The 20,726-nt window shown below is 39.5% G+C and overlaps 1 protein-coding gene across 3 annotated transcripts in view; it reads right to left on the bottom strand.

Moving 5' to 3' along the window:
- Positions 1 to 2,673: 2,673 nt before the first annotated feature.
- hrob (homologous recombination factor with OB-fold) overlaps positions 2,674 to 20,726 on the bottom strand; it is a 59,899-nt gene continuing 41,846 nt past the window's right edge. The window contains exons 7-10 of one of the 3 annotated variants that reach the window (XM_043675166.1): positions 20,563 to 20,621; positions 19,271 to 19,393; positions 18,483 to 18,699; positions 2,675 to 3,768 (exon numbers count right to left, since the gene is read on the bottom strand). In XM_043675166.1, coding sequence (XP_043531101.1) covers positions 3,701 to 3,768; positions 18,483 to 18,699; positions 19,271 to 19,393; positions 20,563 to 20,621 — 467 coding nt within the window. In that variant the 3' untranslated portion in view covers positions 2,675 to 3,700. Of the gene's footprint in view, positions 3,769 to 18,482; positions 18,700 to 19,270; positions 19,394 to 20,535; positions 20,622 to 20,726 lie in introns of all 3 variants that reach the window. The other 2 variants (XM_043675164.1, XM_043675167.1) reach the window with 2 other exon arrangements.

The following is a 20,726-nucleotide window of genomic DNA, read 5'->3' as shown; positions in this document are numbered from 1 at the left end:
TCCTTTGAACAGCAATCTGCCCAGATTTTAAAAAGTCATTAATGGAGGGATTAATATTGACAATCATCCACACAGGATTGAGGGGGCAGAAGAGGAAGGAAGGAATAACTCTTTCTGGGGCTCAGAAAATTAACACTGACCTCAGGCTGCTGAGCAGTAAAACTGCATTTGCTTCAGAAGTAAGCAAATGTAGGCCCCTCCTCTGTTGATAAGATTAGATAAAGTAGGGTGGGTGGAGTTTTGTGTATGATACTGACACTGACATGGATTACTGAAACTAAAGCAAAATACTTTAGTTGCTGCAATTCTGAAACAAAAAGTACTGGAAAAACTATAATAAAATCAAAGAAGGGGCAGCACAGTGGCTAGCACTGCTGCCTCACAGCGCTAGGGACCTGGGTTTGGTTCCAGCCTCGGGTGACTGTCTGTGTGGAGTTTGCACATTCTCCCAGTGTCTGCGTGGGTTTCCTCCGGGTGCTCCAGCTTTCTCCCACATCCCAAAGAAGTGCAGGTGAATTGGCCATGCTAAATTGCCCACAGTATCAGGTACATTAGTCAAGGGGAAATATAGGGAAATGAGTCTGGGTGGGTTACTCTTCGGAGGGTCGCTGTGGACTTGTTGGGCTGAAGGGCCTGTTTCCACATTGCAGGGAGTCTAATCCAATCTAAAAATGTGAAATATAAACAAATTGCTAGAGAAACGTAATGGGCCTGGTGGCATCTATGGAGAGAAAATTATTCATGTTTCAAGCCCAGTGACCCTTCTCCAGCAATTTCTGAATTGGTTACTGAAGAAACTCAACATTTCTTATATTAGCATGAATTAGTTAGCACGTTTGTGCTGCGTATTCTGCACGCGGTTTACTGTTACATGGTGAACCAAAACAGTGAATCAACCAACCTTCTTAAAAGCAAGATATGACAACTTTCAATTATTAGCCAATACACTCAAAATAGTGTCATAAAAGTAATCATACTTTAACAAAGTGTTCACTCATATATGTTTGGCTGAAATTCGCAGAGACTTGTACATGGGCAAGTACAATAGTGCCCTGAAAAGGATGAACAGCTGACTGATAAGATTTGACTTCCTGATTTTGCCTGAAATCAGACAGGGCAAAACTTATTGAACTGCCTAAGACAGATGGAACAGTACAAATAAAACATTTGCCATGGTAGCATAGGGCTGCTCTCTCATTAGAGAGAAAGATAACTAGTGGTGGTTTAACTACACCTCAGGTGAGGGGAGAGGTTGAGGAAAAGAGTCCTTCATGGTAATCTCAGCCAGTGCAAAAATTGAACCCAACCTTTTGGCATTATTCTGCATTGTAAACTAGACATGCAGCCGAAAGAGCTAACCGATCCCTTTCTTTGTAATTAAATTCTATGGATTGCCCATTGTTTCAGGTCAACTACCTTTCATCAGAACTTTGAAAAATTAGAAATGGAATAGAGTAAGTAATTGCATGGTGGGAAGAGAAACATGTAAAGTCTGAAAGGTGGAACTCAGATTAAATTAAAGAACAGAGGCTTGGTTGTGCAAGCCCAAAGGGAGCAGTAAGAGAACAAAAGACTGTCCAGAGGAGATATGAATGAGAGAATGGTGAACAGCTGCCATCTACAAACAAAAATGAGGATAAAAAAAAGAAACCAAAATCTGCAAAGGAAATGGAAACAAAACAGAGGCATAGAACACAAATAGGAAGCAGATGATCATGTAGCCCATTGAGTCTATCTTGCCATTCAATCTAAGCATGGCTGATCTTGAGTAAATTGTTTCACATTTACTCCCCATATCATTCACTTCGAGACAACAAAAAAAAAATCTGATATCCCAGTCTTGAATGCGTTCAACAGTGAAGAATTCATATTCCTCTGGAGGCATACATTCCAAATATTCATCATCTTGTGAGTGAAGTAATTTCTCTTAATCATAAATTATCAGACTCTTATCCTGAGACCATGCCTGGGTTTTTGATGGGCAGTGAATCTAAAACCATCTCTACATGTTTATCCTATCAGATCACTTCAGAACCTTGTACGTTTCAATGAGACCACTCCAAACAAAGGCCCAGTTTACTCAGTCTAACATTTTAGATCAAACCTCTCTTTCCTGACTGGTTCAGTTTATATTAAAATAACAATGAAAAGAATTGTCTTTGGTCATTGAAACCTCCCAGGCCTAGGTGTGAATATAAAGAAGATTAAGTTTCCAAGTGTTCACATTTTGATGTGACAAGACCAAAGGACAGACTCTGCAGGACTAATAAGATAAAAGGCAGCAGTTGCCAAATGAGCAGGAAACAGATGTTAAGATAGAATAAGAAGCCACAGAGTTAGGGCAGAGAACAATGGTGATGCTCAGATCATAGAAGTGAAAAGCAAAACAAATTAAGTCAGTCAATTTTTGAATGATATTGAATGTGGTACACACAACTGGAGTTAGGAGGAACTATTTTCTGAATTCGTAATTTGTTAATTAGTTGTTATTTGGATCGAAAATTTATTGTGAAAGGTTGATCTCTGAAATCCATGAATTGACAGCTTCTTTGAACTGCACTCATCAAATTATAAGCACATTCTGAAATGTGAAATTTACAAGCCAGATATTAGAACATTTGCAAATTATTTACTTTAATTCTTCAGCATGTCTGACAAAAAAAAAGCTCGACAGGACAGGTCTTGAGTCCAACCCCAGGTGATGAAAATTGGAATTGCTCGTAAGTTAAAAAAAATGCACATAATATGACCACTAGCTGGTGCTATTGCCCTTAATGTCAGTCTCCATAGTTGTACAAATGTTCGACAGCCACACAATGGTCTTAAAATCACCACATGGGTTTGAGCTTAAGACCCAGACAAAATCTTTGAACTCAAAAAAGGAATTATGAAACCAAGCATATAGTTCCTAAAGCCAACGTATGCACAAAGGTATTCTTATGATTTACACCCCTCTGTAAATCTTAAAAATGTAGGATGGTTTAAGTGACAAACAGAAGTGCTGGGAAGTTGATACAATTCATTTCCCTGTGACTCAATGGAATATCCAAATAGCATTTCAGTTAAGCTAGCTTCAGTGCAGCTTGTCGAAAGGTAACTAACAGATCTCTAGCTCAATGAATGCACTGGACTCCAGCAGAAACTAGGAACCAACAGAAACTCCAGAAATAAGGAGTTTGGAGGATGAATAGCAGCACAATTTGAAATGGGGATTAACCAAATCTTAATCTACCATGACTTCAGAACTTAGTCCAACATTAGAGACCTTCTTCCAACATGAAAGGCACAAAATCTTAACATAAATCCATATTTTAATGAATTTCCAAAATTAGCATTCTTTTCACATTCAATACACAGCAAGATTTAACAAAAAATCTCAGGCTTAAATTGAATCATTATAAAGTGAAGTCGATTCAGTTCACTTTAAATGCACCAAAATATATTTTACAGTAATGTAGCAAGACTGTAGTGGTATATACAATGTCTTAACCTCCCAAGTCTGATTCTTAATCCAAGAGGAAATATCTCATCCTTAATGGAGGTAATTTAGGTCCTAATTGAAGTGATTGTGTAGTCTCATGTTAATAAAATTCCCATGGGATATGGAAACAGACTTGCAACTTACAATTATCAGTTTAAACCAAACAAAACAAATAAATAATAGGCTATCCTGTATTCAATTCTGTGCTCCACAGGGACATTAACTAGGCTCTAAAAATGGGGTGAACAGTTCCTCTGGCAGTTCAGCCATCAGGCAGTCAAGACCATCTGCAAAAGAAAGTAGAGAGATTACAAATATATAGATTATTTTAATTACAATTTAAAAACCTTTTCACAAGAATGAAGTTACAATTCATACATTCTTGCAACTGATATCACACAATATAGATTTTTCCAATGGCATTAACAGCAAGGAAAAGTGAAATTAAAGGCGAAATACGGGGATGCAAACAAGAGTCAAGTATTTTACTACTGCATTATGTTCAAACGTTACTTTCACTGGTACAACCTATGGCCTTTGGTGTAAGAATGATTTGTATTGAAGTGACAAGTGGGTAAGGAGGGGGCATTAAACACAAACAAGATGCCAAATCTCTCTAGTACAGTAACGAGAGGCTGCAATTAGAAATAAACAGATCGCTAATTATCTGCTTGGCAGCATAACAAAAGCCTATGAGGGAAAGCCTTGACACTCAGCTCTTATGGACTCTGAGTAATTCAAGGAAGTTACTATCTGAAGTATGTGAATGTACAACTGAATTAGCAGCTATGTTACATTAGCATAAAGTGCTTGCAACAAGGATATCAAAAGAATTTCTGCACTGGAGACCAAATGACTCTGATGCTCATTTTTCCCACTAGAGTTTATTGCTGTTTGTCATAAAAGTTTGAGTCAAAGTGAAAAATGGTCAAACTGTTGCATCTAACAGCAACTTTCACCAACTTGCACTTATATAACACCTTTAAGATATATAGAACATCAAGCTATTTATTTCATGGACTCATATCAAGCAATAGTGGTGTGTTAATCAAAACATAAGGAAATACTGAGTGATGACTGAAGTTTGGCCAATGAAGTGGTGGTGGTGGTGCGGGAGGAGGGTGGTGTTAAACATTTAGAGTAAATCACTACATTATTCTTTACCCAACTGGACCAATTCACAATTCTCTGCTTTGAACAGTGTCTGCACATATTTGTGTACTAATTACCTCCTGCATTGTTTCTCAGTTTGCTAATTTGGGACATTTAAATGACATTAATGCATCTTGTAACAGTTATCTAAATTACTTATACAAAAATGAAATACAGAAGTTACTCTGGTGCATATTACCCACATGCCTAGCTGAATAAAATTAATTACTTTACTTTTGCTTTTCATCTTTTAGGTATCTGCCTGTTGATTAAGGCAGCCACAAACTTTCATTTAAAATAAAATCATTCATGGGACATCGACATTGATGGTGGGTCAGCACTTATTGCCCATCCCTAGTTCCCCACGAGAAGGTAATAGTGAGTTGCCTTCTTGAATCACTGAAGTCTATTTGCTGTAGGTAGACCTACAAGACCATTAATGGGATGAATTTCCAGGATATGGATCCAGTGAAAGTGAGTGAACAGTAAGGACGGTGATTGGCTGAGAGGAAAACTTGCAGGTGCTGCAGTTCCCACGTACCTGCTGCCCAGTTTTGAACACATCTAATATGGTACAGAATCGAATATTGTACTCAGAAATGATTCAGCTCAAAATGGTAGGAGAGTTATGCATTTCTTCTTTTCAATTTAACAAAAGCAAAATGGACTGAAGTAAAATCTACATCGTCTCACTGCGACATCTGGTTCCAGTAAAAACACTATTGCACAAAGATGCAAAACTCTGCACCAACCTGTAATTTAAAATGAGACAAAGGCAGGTTGGCTGTCAAAAGACAATGGGATTCTTTCAAGGGGAGTTTAAGAAAGAGAGATAATGAACTGTTATGGGGGGGACACACAGGGACAATTAGAAAATCTCTCCATATCCCATATGGCATACACAGCTGGTAAAAGATTTTAAGCAAGTTAGAATCAAATGGCGAGCAGCAAATGATTTCCAAAGCCACTATTTTCAATGCCACGTTTTGAATTTCATGACTTGGGAAAGAAAATCCCAGCACCAAATAACAGCATAGGTTTCATACTTAATCTTTTTTAAAATACAAGGTTAAATGCACATAGAGAACTGAAATCTTCAGCATGGTGGTATCAACACAAGATATCTTTTCCAGCAGATCTACTTGCCACTGTCAGCAGGGGATGCTCTTCCTCCATTACAGTGAATACACAGGGAAAAGAAAGCACGTAAGTAATGCTTAGATGCTTTCTCTATGATTTACTAACAATGAATTAGTGACATTATTGCACTGCCTTCTATTTGAAAATTAAATACAATCAGGATAGCAATATGAGTTCTTTCACACAGCTAATTTTTGAAATATTTTAGACCAATCACCACATATATGGTGATCCCCTTTGCATGTAGGAAGATCAACATGCACAGCGATACAATAATGAATGTAACAAGAGTTAATCCAGATAATTAAATGATCATTGATGGTAACCCTCCGCATATTCACTGTATGTAGACTTGTATATTTTAAAAAGCAAACAGAAACCAAATGCAACAAATTGTGCTGATGCTTTTGTGGGCAGTGCAGATTCAGGTAACGTCAGGGTATAGCAATGGCTCTTATTAAAGGCTGTGGATGCAGCACAACAACCATTAAAAATATTCCACGAGTTTTTTCCAGCCTACTTATAAACTGGATCCTCTTTTATGATGGCTGTGTAATGGACTGTGTATGGAGTAAGGAGAAAGCAATTCCATGTTGTGAAGAAAGGATAAACTCTTCATTCAGCAAGAAGCTATTAATAAAATTGTAGCAGAATCTCAGTAAGGAAATAGTTGAATATCTTAATTTTTAATGAGAGTGCTTTAAGCAATTGTCAAAGCATTGCAGCAAAGAGTTAGTAAATTAATATAAAAATGGTGACGAATGTTCATGTCGTTAAAACAAATAAATGATCAGCAATTAATTGAAATGTATTTTTCCACTTCGACATTACCAATCAGTCTGAACTATTTATCTGCTGAAATTACTTTGGTTTTATTTTGTAAAAGTTGTTACAGTTACTCTAGATTAAGTTCCACTGTGAAGTTTGTGCTTATAAAAAATAAAGTACTTCATTTCAGATCGCATGCTTCTCTATATTTATCATACTTTGAAAGATGGATTTTCAGAAAAATTCCTACCACCCAATGTATATAGTAATCCACCATCAAGACTTCCATTAATTTTGCCATTTTCAGAATGTCTTTGCTAAAGACATTTATCCACTTTCTTTTGAAGACCTTTACCAAACATTTGCAAGTGTTAGAAACAAATTTTTATAAATTGTTTGATTGGTATAACAGCATAAGCATATTAAGAATGGATGAATAGGGGACAGACAGCACCATTAGGTATTCTGTATACTCAGGATCTTATTAATTTGCATCTTCAGATACAATATTTTAAGGACATTCAGATTATTTGTTTGCCATTTTCAAACCAACAAAAAGATGCGTAGCATGTGTAGTGAAAGTCACCCCCTCACTCTTATACCAAAGAATAAAATAATTGGGGAATGGAAGAAACTTGTATATTATATGGACAGCAGTAAAAGAAAGGTATATTGAATCCGTATCTGGCAGGTTTTATATAGTGATTTATATAGTTAGCAAGGCACACTGAAAACACAAAGTATAACATTTACAAATTAGATGTTTTGTATTTTACATAAACAAGTTAGCACAATATCCACAATGCATAAAACTACATTTTTAAATAATTTATCAATTTGGAAATCATCTGTTTATTCATAGTAATACTATGCTGACAGATTGAAAACCATATCCAATTCACTGAAAAGACAGTAAGATGATGGAATATAAACACACAAGGCTTAATTTCTTTTAAAAAGTCCAGAAAAATAAAAGGTTATAAGAAATCAATGCAAATGGTTTGGACCATAATGAATAGAAATATGCCATTCGGCTGCCCAAGCCTGTTCTGCCATTCAATAGCATCATAGTTGAGCTGACATTCCTTGCGTCTACTTTCCTGCAACTTCCCCACTGGTTCTGGATCAAGTACTCTGCATCTATAGCATTCTGTGGCAAAGAGTTCCAAAGATACTCAACCTTCAGAGGAGAAATTAAGTTGGAGTCCCTTTATTCTGAGACAACGCCCACTGGTCCTATACTCTCCCAAGATGGGAAACATCCTCTCAGCGTTTACCTTGTCAAACCCATTAAGAGTCCTATATGTTTCAATGAGACCACCTGAAATCTAAAAATCCAATAACTTGAATCTCAGTGATATCTTTCCTTAAATAAGGAAGAATAAATAAAACTGTTCAGTCCTCCAGATGTGGTCTCACCAGCATCTGTACAGTTGCAGTACACTTTTCCTGTTACACTCTAATCCCCTTGAAATAAGGGCTATCATTCCATTGCCTTTCTGATTACATGCTTTACCTGTGTGCTAAGCTTTTTGTGTTTCAAGCACAAGAAGGATATCAAAGACCCTTTGTGTTACAGACTATTTGTTTGCAATTTTCAAACCAACAACATGCATGTATAGCAGAAATCATGGTGAAAGTCATCTTGTTATTCTTATACAAAGTCAACTGGGGAATGGAAGAAACTTGTATGCTATATAGGAACAGAAAAAGAAAGATATGTTGGATCCTTAAAATGTATTATGCATTTTTTCCATTTAAACGATGCTTTGTTCTTTTCTTCTCCCTTCCAAAATGAAAAAAAAATTCACATTAACCCACATTATACCCAGCCTTTTTTTTTGTCCACTTACTTAATCTATCAATATAGAACATAGAAAAGTACAGCACCAAACAGGCCCTTCGGCCCACAATGTTGTGCCGAGGATTATTCCTAATCTGAAATAAAATAACATAACCTACACACCCCTCAATTCACTGCTGTCCATGTGCATGTCCAGCAGTCACTTAAATGTCCCTAATGATTCTGCTTCCACCACCACCACTGGCAACTCTGCGTAATTAAGTTAACTCTGATGTCTCCTCTATACCTTCCTCCTAATATCTTAAAACAAAGACCCCTCATGCCAGTCAGTCCTGCCCGGAGGAAGTCTCTGGCTATTGACTCTATTCATGCCTCTCATTACCTTGCATACCTCAATCAGGTCACCTCTCTTCCTCCTCTCCAGAGAGAAACGTCCGTTCTTAGTCAACCTCTCTTCATAAGACGAGCTCTCACAATCCAGGCAGCATCCTGATAAACCTTCTTTGCACCCTCTCCAAAGCCTCCATATCTTTCAGATAATAGGGCGACCAGAACTGGACACAATATTCCAAGTGAGGTCTCACCTGGGTCTTGTAGAGCTGAAGCAAAATCTCACGGCTCTTAAACTCGATCTCACTGTTAAATGAAAGCCAAAACACCATGCTTTCTTAACAACCTATCCACTTGGGTGGCAACTTTAAGGGAACTATGCACTTCAACACCAAGATCCCTCTTTTTCCACACTGTCAAGAATCCTGTCTTTAATTCGATATTCAGCATTCAAGTTCGACCTTCCAAAATGCAACACTTCGCATTTATCCAGGTTGAACTCCATCTGCCATTTCTCAGCCCAGCTCTGCATCCTGTCTATGTCACGCTACAGCCTGTAATAGCCCTCTAAACTAACAACGGCACCTCCAACCTTTGTGTCATCCACAAATTTACAAACCCACCCCTCAACCTCATTCAAGTCATTTATAAAAATTAGAAAGAGCAGAAGCCCAAGAACAGACCCCTGCGGGACACCACTCACCACTGACCTCCAGGCAGAATACTTTCCACCTACAACCACTCTCTGCCTTCTGTCAGCCAAACAATTCTGAATCCAGAAGGCCAAATCTCCCTGTATCCCATACCTCCTGACTTTATGATAGATCCTACCATGGGGAACCTTATCAACGCCTTGCTGAAGTCCATATACATCACACCCACTGCTGGACTTTTGTTGACCTGTCTCATCACTTCCTTAAAGAATGCAATAAGATTTGTGAAGCATGACCCGCCCTCACAAAGCCACACTGACTGCCATTAATCATGCTATGCTTTTCCAAATAGTCAAAAATCCTATCCTTCAGAATTCTTTCCAAAACCATGCTGACCACAGACATAAGATTGACTGGTCTGTAATTGCCAGGGATTTCCCTATTCCCCTTCTTGAAAAGAGGAACAACATTCGCCTCCCTCCAATCCTCCGGTACGACTCCAGTGGAAAGTGAGGAAGCAAAGATCTTCGCCAGCAGCTTAGCAACCTCCTTTCTCGCTTCCTGGAGCAACCTAGGATAAATCTGGTCTGGCCCTGTGGACTTATCGATCAACTTCATCAATCTTGATCTGTTCAAGCCTGTTTCCCAGCTCCTCAAAGTCCTCATTCACAACAAGGTCCCTTTCATTAGTGAAAACTGAAGCAAAAAAACTCATTTAGGGTTTCCCCATCTGCTCAGATTCCATGTACAAGTTTCCTACACTACCCCTGACCAGCACTACCTTCTGCCTGATCATTCTCTTATTCCTCACATATGAGTAAATTGTCTTTGGATTCTCCCTAATCCTTCCTGCCAAGCCTTTCTCATGCTGCTCCTGGCTCTCCTCAGTCCATTTCTGAGCTCCTTTCTAGTAAGCACATAATCTTCTAAAGCTGTACTAGATGCTCGCTTCCTCTACCTTACGTAAGCTGCGTTTTTCCTTTTGACGAGAAGCTCCTCTGTTCTCATCAAAGGCTCCTTAATCTTACCCCTTTCTTGCCTGTTTCAGAAGAATAAATTTGTGCATCACTCACAACAACTCCTCCTTAAACACAGTCTCCACATGTCTGTTGTGCCCTTTCTGTGGAACAATTGCTCCCAATCTGTACTTCCCAAATCCTGTCTGATAGTGTCATAATTTCCTTTTCCTCAATTAAATATCTTCCCTTGATAACTGCTCCCTTCCCTCTCTAAGGCTATGGTAAATGTGAGGCAGTGGTGGTCACTGTCACCAAAGTGTTCTTCCAATGCGAGGTCTGACACCTGTCCTGGCTCATTGCTCAGCACCAAATCCAAAATGGCCTCTCCCCTCGTCAGCCTGTCTACATACTGAGTAAGGAAACCCTCCTCCAGCCTAGGAGTTCTTCAATCTCCCTACTGCTATTAGGGAGTCTATAGAAAATCCCCAATGAGAAAGCTGCTCCTAACTTTCACCTATGCTGACTCAGTAGATAAACCTTCCTCAACAACCTTCGTTTATGTAACTGTGATGTACTCTCTGATTAGCAATGCTACACCCCCTCCTCTTTTTCCATCCTCCCTGTTCTTTTTAAACATTCTAAACCCTGGAACATCTAGCAACTAATCCTGCACCTGTGAAACCCACGTCTCCATTATGGCCACAACATCATAGAGCATGGATCAGTACTTGGGACTAAGTTCATCACTCTTATTTCTGACACTCCTTGCGTTAAAGCAGACACACTTTAACTGATCCCTTTATTTCATCACATGAAAAGCCTTCCCGATAGATTCACTACATCCTGTCACTGCCCCATCTACAACGACTCCTCCCTCCTCCTCCCCCCACCCCCTCAGATATGTAGGTCTGGTTCCCAACCCTTGCTAAACTAGTTTAAACTCTGCAAACTTTCGCATATTGCCATACCAACTATTTTTGTGTCTTCTGCAATTTTGCCTACAGTACATTCACTTCCTTCCTCCAAATCATGAATACTTATTGGAAACAGTTGTGGTTCTAGCAGTAATCCCTTCAGAACCTATTAGAACAGGTCACCATCCTGATAAAGAACCCCTTATTCCCGCTCACAGTTTCCTGACCATTACCCGATTTTCTATCCACTTCAGCATTCTACCTTCAGCACCACAGGCTCTAATGTTAACACTTAACCTTTTGTGACAAACTTTGTCAAAAGTCTTCAGGAAGTCCAAAGACTCCAATGGCTCCACTCTACCCACTCTGGTTGAGTTTTCTTGGAAAACTAAATTAGTCAGACACAATTTCGCTTTCACAAGCCACACAGCTAAATGTTCCACTATTACTCCCCTAATAATGGACTCCAATATTTTTTCCAACAGCAGATGTTAGGCTAAGCAGTCAATATTTACGCATGTTTTGTGTCTCTACAATTTTGAATAGGGGTATCACATCAGAAGATTTCCCATCCTCTGCTACTGTTCCAGAATACATGTTGTTTTGAAACATTGCAACCAATGCATCCACCGATCTTTCCCAGGTTGCAAGTCATCATGGCCAGGGAATCTATCAGCCTTCAGCTCCATTAGTTTGTCTAATACTGCTTCTTTAACAATAACGACAGTACTTAATTTCCCCTCGCCATATTCTGTAATATTAACAGGATGTTTGAAATATAAAGATTGATGCAAAATATCTGCTTAACTCCTCTGCTATTTTCTTGGTCTGCATAACCATCTCTCTGATACATTTTAGAATCAGAATAAGATTTTATTGTCACAAGTACTCTAGTATGGGATAAAGGGGTACAGTGAAAGGTGTACAATGTCACTATTCCTGGTACTGTCTGAGGTACAATGGTACCTAGGTACAAAATCTTAGGTATAAAGTAGAAAAATAATATAGTTAAAAGTTCAACATTAAAATCCTTCATAATATAAAGGAGAAAAATAAAGAAATAATTTTCTGAAGGTCTCATGTTCACTCAGACCTTCATTTGCCTTTGTATTTATTTAAAGAAACACACTGTCAGTTCTTATATTCGTCACCATAGAGTCACAGAGATGTACAGCATGGAAACAGACCTCTCAGTTCAACTTGGCCATGCCGACCAGATATCCCAACCCAATCTAGTCCCATTTGCCAGCATTTGGCCCATATCCCTCTTAAACTCTTCCTATTTTTATACCTATCCAGATGCCTCTTAAATGTTGCAATTGTACCAGCCTCCACCACTTCCTCTGGCAACTCATTCCATACACGCACCACTCTGTGTGAAAAAGTTGCCCCACAAGTCCCTTTTATGTCTTTCCCATCTTAGCCTAAACCTAGTTGTGGACGCCCCCCACCCCAGAGAAGAGACCTTGTCTATTTATCCTATCCATGTGCCTCATGATTTTATAAACCTCAATGAGGTCACCCCTCAGCCTTCAACACTCCAGGGAAAACAGCCCCAGCCTATTCAGCCTCTCCCTGTAGCTCAAATCCTCCAACCCTGGCACCATAATGGTAAGTCCTTTCTGAACCCTTTCAAGTTTCACTACATCCTCCCGATAGGAGGGAGACCAGAATTGCACACAAAATATTCCAAAAGTGGTCTAAGCAACGTCCTGTACAGTCGCAACATGACCTCCCAACTCCTATATTCAATGCTCTGACCAATAAAGGAAAGCACACCAAAGGCCTTCTTCACTATCCTATCTACCTGCGATTCCACTTTTAAGGAACTATGAACCTGCACTCCAAGGTGTCTTTGCTCAGCAACACTCCAGAGGACCTTACCATTAAGTGTATACGTCCTGCTAAGATTTGCTTTTCCAAAATGCAGCACCTCACATTTATCTAAATTAAACTCCATCTGCCACTCCTCAGCCCATTGGCCCATCTGATCAAGATCCCTTTGTAATCTGAGGTAACCACCTTCACTGTCCACTACTCCTCCAATTTTGGTATCATCTGCAAACTTATTAACTATACCTCCTATGTTCATATCCAAATCATTTATATAAATGACAAAAAGTTGTGGACCCAGCACCGATCCTTGTGGCACTCCACTGGTCACAGGCCTCCAGTCTAAAAAACAACTCTCCACCACCACCCACTGCCTTCTACCTTCAAGCCAGTTCTGTATCCAAATGGCTAGTTCTCCCTACATTCCATGAGATCTAATCTTGCTGTCTAATCAGTCTCCCATGGGGAATCTTGTCGAACGCCTTACTGAAGTCCATATAGATCACGTCCATCGCTCTGCCCTCATCAATCCTCTTACTTTTTCAAAAGATTTAATCAAGTTCATGAGACATGATTTCCCATGCACAAAGCCATGTTGACTTTCCCTAATCAGTCCTTGCCTTTCCAAATACATGTAAATACTGTCCCTCAGGATTCCTTTCAACAAATTACCCACCACCGACATCAGGTTCACCAGTCTATAGTTCCCTGGCTTGCCCTTACCACCCTTCTTAAACAGTGGCATCATGTTAGCCAACCTCCAGTCTTCTAGCACCTCACCTGTGACTATCGATGACACAAGTATCTCACCAAGGGGCCCAGCAATCACTTCCCTAGTTTCTCAGAGTTCTGGGGTACACCTGATCAGCTCCTGGGGATTTATCCACCTTTATGCTTGCTGTGGTTCTGTTCACATAGCTGGAAGTTTTTGTTGCAAACGTTTCGTCCCAATCTAGGTGACATCCTCAGTGCTTGGGAGCCTCCTGTGAAGCGCTTCTGTGGTGTTTCCTCCGGCATTTATAGTGGCCTGTCCCTGCCGCTTCCGGTTGTCAGTTTCAGCTGTCCGCTGTAGTGGTTGGTATATTGGGTCCAGGTCGATGTGTTTGTTGATGGAGTTTGTGGATGAGTGCCATGCTTCTAGGAATTCCCTGGCTGTTCTTTGTTTCGCTTGCCCTATAATGGTAGTGTTGTCCTAGTCAAATTCATGTTGCTTGTCATCTGCGTGTGTGGCTACTAAGGATAGCTGGTCGTGTCGTTTCGTGGCTAGTTGATGTTCGTGGATGTGGATCGTTAGCTGTCTTCCTGTTTGTCCTATATAGTGTTTTGTGCTTTATGCTTTCTAGACATCCAGCACTTCCTCCTCTGTAGTATGGACATTTTTCAAGATGTCACCATCTATTTCCCCACATTCTATATCTTCCATGTCCTTCTCCACAGTAAGCACTGATGGAAAATACTCGTTTAGTATCTCCCTATCTCCTGTGGCTCCACACAAAGGCGGTCTTGCGGATCTTTGAGGGGACCTATTCTCTCCCTAATTACTCTTTTGTCCCTCAATGTGTTTGTAAAGACCCTTTGGATTCTCCTTAACTCTATTTGCCAAAGCCATCTCATGTCCCCATTTTGTCCTCCTGATTTCCCTCTCAAGTATACTCCTACTGCCTTTATACTCTAAGGATTCACTTGGTCTCTGCTGTCTATACCTGACATATGCTTCCGTCTTTTTCTTGACCAAACCCTCAATTTCTCTAGTCATCCAGCATTCCCTGCACCTACCAGCCTTACCCCTCTCACTCTCAGGAATATACTGTCTCTGGACTCTCGTTATCTCATTTCTGAGGTCTTCCCATTTTCCAGCCGGCCCTTTACCTGCAAATATATGCACACCATCAGCTTTTGAAAGTTCTTGCCTAATACCATCAAAATTCGCCTTCCTCCAATTTAAATCTGGTCTACCGTTTTCCATCACTATTTTAAAACATATAGAATTATGGTCGCCGGCCCCAAGTTGCTCCCCCATTGACACCTCAGTCACTTGCCCTGACTCATTGCTCAAGAGTAGGTCAAAATTTGCAGCTTCTCCAGTAGGTGCATCCACGTACTGAATCAGAAAAGTTTCTTGCACACACTTAACAAGTCCTACCTTGTTCTCTTTGTCCCTGCCTGCCCTGACTTTGACTCGCTTGTGTTCTCAACTGTACCAGTCTCAGATTGACCTCTTTTCTTGGTCTCTTCCTGGAACCTACAACACACCCCTCCCCCAAACCCCTTACTAGTTTAAATTCTCCTGAGCAGTTCAAGCAAATCTCCCTGCCAGTATATTAGTGCCCTTCCAATTCAGGTGCAATCCATCCTTCTTGTACAGGTCACTTCTACCCTAGAAGAGATTCCAATGATCCAAAAAATGTGAATTCTTCTCCCACAGACTAGGTCCTCAGCCACACATTCATCTGCACTACCCTCCTATTTCTATCCTCACTATCTCGTAGCACCAGGAGTAATCCAGATATTACTACCCTTGAGGACTTCCTTTATAAATTCCTGTCTAACTTTCTACATTCTCTCTTCAGAATCTCATTGGTACCAATGACATAGGAAGGGAAAACAGTGTGTACAACGACCTCCTGCTGATCCCTCTCCCCCTTGAGAACATTCTGCACCCTCTGAAACATCCTTGACCCTGGCACCAGGGAGGCAACACCCCATTCTGATTTTTCGTTGCTGGCTGCAGAAACTGCTGTCTGTGCCCGACGCGATAGTCCTCTAATATAGGGATGATTTGGAAATGCTGGTGTTGGACTGGGGTGTACAAAAGTTAAAAATCACAACACCAGGTTATAATCCAACAGATTAAATTGGAAGCACTAGCTTTCGGAGCCCTGCCCCTTCATCAGGTGGTTGTCTCCCGGATATAGGGAGACAGTGAGGTCTGCAGATGCTGGAGATCAGAGTTGAGAGTGTATTGCTGGAAAAGCACAGCAAGTCAGGCAACTCCGATGAAGGGTCCCTGCCCGAAATGTCGATTTTCCTGCTCCTCAGATGCTGCCTGACCTGCTATACTTTTCCAGCAAGACAGTCCCCTAACACAATCGATTGGTTGGAACCTGATGTACGCCTCATTTCATTAGCAGAAACTTGGCTGTTTGTGTTACATTCCCTTGAAAGTCCATCACCCCCTACATTTTTCAAAACAGCATACTTATTTGAAATGGGGATAGCTACAGAAGACCCCTGTACTACCCGCCTACCTCTCTTGCCTTTCTTGGAGTTCACCCATCAATGTGACTGTATCTGCAGCTTTTCTCCCTTCCTATAACTGCCATCCATCACACCCCCAGCTCTTGTCAATTCCTCATTGCCTCTAACTGTAACTCCAACTGATCCATTCGATCTGACAGGATTCGCAACCAATGACCTTTATTGCAGATATAATCCTCGCTAACCCTTAAACGCTCCTGAAACTTCTACATCCAACAAGAGCATATCACTCAATCAAGACTATTTTGCTCCTTCCAATCTACAGACCTAGAAAATAGCACAGTCTTATTGCTCCAAAAAACACTGCTCCAGGGTAACTTAATACTTATGGCCTATAGTTTTATAATTTTAAAATTTAATCAAGATACAGACTCCAATAAAAATCAAGAATGAACCCACTCTACTCACTACTGTAGATTTACAGCAAGGCTATACTTAAAACTATTTACTGATCTGTTTCTATGCTGTGACCTCTCCCAAATGGGTTATTCCAAGATCATTGGCGAATTTCACGGTTTGTTAAGTTTTCATAGACACACTCCGATGTCCAACGATACATGATTTCAAACAGCAAAGGGAGTAACTGTGCAGATTCACTACTATATCAGTTGGCAGTCTGGGTTTCTTTCTCTCTCTCTCTCTCTTCCTTACAGGCCAAGTGCTTGCTGCCTTTGTCTGTCTTTCTCCCTTTTAAAAGTGATGTTTTGACTTTTCTTCCCCTCAAAGTTCCAAAGCAATTGCAACAGCATATAAAACAGTAATCGCTGCTCCTGGAATTCGAGGAAATCACCTCCAACACCTAAAGTACCTCCAACTCCTAAAATATCTCAAAAAAAAAAAGGAGCAGCCCGTTACAGCCAGAAATTTTTCCCATCCTCCATCCTGGAGTTTACCAGTTTGGTCTTGTAGTTTATTTTTGGTCTACATTATCTTTTTAGTCCTCCTTTGCTGGATTATAATTTATCCGTCTTCAGGGCTGTGACTTTGGTTCCTACATGCTTTGCCTTTCAACTTTATACTCTCCTTAACCTCCTTGGTTAGCTATAGTTGGTTTATCCCTCTCAAGAGCTTTCCACCTTACTGGGATGCCTGATAACCTATCCACCCAGTTCACTTTATTTTCATGCCATGGCAATTCCTTTTTATGTTAAATACAATTGTTTCTGACCTAATTTTCTCACTCTCAAACTGAATATTAAATTCATGTTATGTTCACTACTTCTTGGGGGATATTTTATTCTGTGGTAATTTTAAAAACTTGTCTTATTAACTAGATCCAAGACAGCCTGCTCCCTCGTAGGCTCTATGACGTATGGCTTTCGAAAACTGTTCCTAATCCATTCAATGAATTAATTGTCATAGCTACCCTTTCCAATCTAATTAATGCAATTAATCAACAGGTAGATTAAAGTCACCTATTATTGCTCTATTCTTTTTATATGCACCTATTATTTGTTAATTGCCTTTCCTACAGAGTGGTTGTTATTAATATCTGCTTTCCCTTGCAGTCTTTTTACCTCTGCCCAAATGGACTCAACATCATCTGAGTCTATATCATCTCTCACAAATACCATTATTATCTGTCTTCTTAAAAATGCTAACCCACCACCTTTTCCATTCCTCTCATCTCTCCAAAAGGTCAAATATGCGTCAATGTTAAGTTCCCAGTTTTGATCTCCTTAATGCTATGTTTCTGTAATTGCAATCAGATGACAATTACTCATCTTTGTGTCAGTTTGTCTATCTTATTCGAAAAGCTTTTGCATTAAGATACAAAGCCATTATAGGTTTGTTCAATTAACCAATTTCTCAACACTTTTATGGTTCGTTGGTATAATATGACATTATTACCTGAAAATAAGAGGAAGTGGCAATCATTCCCAACAGTAACCTGCAATCCTACCTTCTCCTTTACTTTTAATTTTTTAAAATTTCCTGTGCAACTGAATCCACTTATTAGTTTAAAATCCTATATACAACCCATGTTATTTTGTTCGCCAGGACTCTAGTCACAGCCTGATTCAGGTACAGCATTAATCTTACAGATTTTAGGAGGTTTGTTTAAAGATCACAGGACAATACATAACTCTGAAACTTATCCTGAACCAAGAGCGAATATAAATATTATCTATATGCAAATAATTTTAAAACATACTTGTCATGCACAATTTCCCTTATTATCCCACCTACCTTCTTCCCAGTTTTCTGCACAATATTCTTGTAATGCAGTGCCTTTATATTCAGATAAAGCCATGCTTTTATCCCTTGTACGAGAAGGTGGTGTCTGAGAAGCCCATGATGTGGAGTCTGTACAGGAATTTCTGTCCATCATTGAAGATTCACATCTCGGTTTACAGGGAGACCCGGCCACTAAGTCAAAGGTGGAATGTTGAAATGTAATGTGGTTCTGAAAACAAGGAAAATATGTTAAATCAAACTACACATATCACTCAAAAATTCATTTAGAAAAAAACTCCATTCACTGAGCACCCAGATTTATGAAGCAGAAATAATGTTTGAGACAAAATAACTCAGACAATTTGAGACTGTAACTTACACAGTAGAAAAAGGAAATAAGTGGATATATCATGTTGGATTTTCAAATGTATTCATCAGTGTGCCACAGAAGACACTGTCACAAAATTAGAGCTCATGGATTTTTTTGAAGCAGGGGCGCAAATAAACATGAATTGAGGATTAATGACAGTTGTTTTTGGGTTGGCCATTACCCTTGGTAATCTGTCTGCTCCAATCTATATGTACATTAAACTCACCCATAATTATTGTTGCACCTTTCTCACTATCTACATTACAGTTAATTCGGGAGCCTATAAACAACTCCCATAAGTGACTTATTTTTGCTATTTCTCATCTGTACATGTGATTTGCTATGTTCTTTTGAGAACCAAGGTCATTTCTATAGCTAATACTTCTCATAAATAGTTGATTCAATTGCATAAAGTTCATAATATTCTTGCCTCAGGACTCTGATCCAGCTGGTAACGAATGCATTCACTGGCACCTTGTGGGTATATTCTTATCACATTGCTTCGTGTTATATTCAAATAATGATTTCTAAGTGATGGAGAAAATACACCAACCTAAAAGCAGAAGTAAAAACATATGTTAGCGCTGAGGAAATACTGATTCCACCTATAAAGATCAGAAATTGCACTCAGAGACAGATCAACCCCATTGAAAAGTCAAACCAATCAAAAATGTTGATTCGCATCATTCAGGAAGTGGAGGAGGCTGGTACAATTGCAACATTTAAAAGGCATTTGGATAGGTATATAAATAGGAAGGGTTTGGAGGGATATGGGCCGGGTGCTGGCAGGTGGGACTAGATTGGGTTGGGATATCTGGTGGGCATGGACTGGTTGGATTGAAGGGTTTGCTTCCATAGAGTCTCTATGACTCTATTCATCATTGTAACACACTCATATGATAACCTAAAGCATCTAATTCTCAAGGTTGTGTGGACAATATTATATGGGCATATATTACACTTCAACAGCTAACATTCACATCTATATAAGTGGCAACCTAGAGCGATTGCACAAGCAACATTAAATGCTTTTTGGTTATTGGAAAGACAAAAATATAATGTAGTACTTTTATAGTTAACTGTTTTCTTTTACTAATCCATACTAACTTAAGAAGTCTTTCTACCAACCGGTTTTTGGAGTCATGGGAACAACCAAACCACCCATCGAAACAAAATAATCCTAAAGCAAACACAGAATGGCAGACAAACTTAGCAGATCTGGCAGAGAGAAACAGAGTTAATGTTTCAAGTCTGGTTTGACACTTCTTCAAAACTCAGATTTAATTCTGACGAGTCTTACCACTCTCAAAACATTAATTCTCTTTCTCCAGAGATGTTGCTGCATCTGCTCAGTTTATCCAATATTTCGTGTTTGTTTCAGACTTCCACCAACCACAGTATTTTGCTCTTAAATCATCTTAAAGTTTTGAGAGGCAGCAACATTATTTCAGTTCATTATCCAGTATTGGAAGGGCTGCCATATGGACAAAGGAAAATTGAAGGGAATGAAGTTTCCTTAAATAATTAGCTAAATGGTAATTTTTATTTCCCTAATGTTAATCACTCTCTTCCTATGATATTCACAACATACCTGGTATTATCTCCAGCACCCACCCAACACATCCCAAAATCATTCTACAATTGGTGTAAATACAGAAATAATTTCACTAAACATTAGAGTATAGAGCTAACAACCTGTTTCAAGAGAAGCACTGTTCCAACCTTAAGATTATTCAGTTCCTCAACTAGAAGCTGTCTGTGAATGGTGCCTTGCATTTCTCCTGTGCAAGTAAACAAAATGAATTAGGTTTCAAGGAAACTAAACTGCAACAGCCATCAGCACTACACTGCCACTTAAGAGACTTAAGAACCTCCATCATTTATAA

Source organism: Chiloscyllium plagiosum, chromosome 33, assembly GCF_004010195.1.
Source record: "Chiloscyllium plagiosum isolate BGI_BamShark_2017 chromosome 33, ASM401019v2, whole genome shotgun sequence".
Lineage (NCBI taxonomy): Eukaryota > Metazoa > Chordata > Chondrichthyes > Orectolobiformes > Hemiscylliidae > Chiloscyllium > Chiloscyllium plagiosum.
Note: the sequence above shows the minus strand (reverse complement) of the source record. Positions and strands in the feature narration are given on the sequence as shown.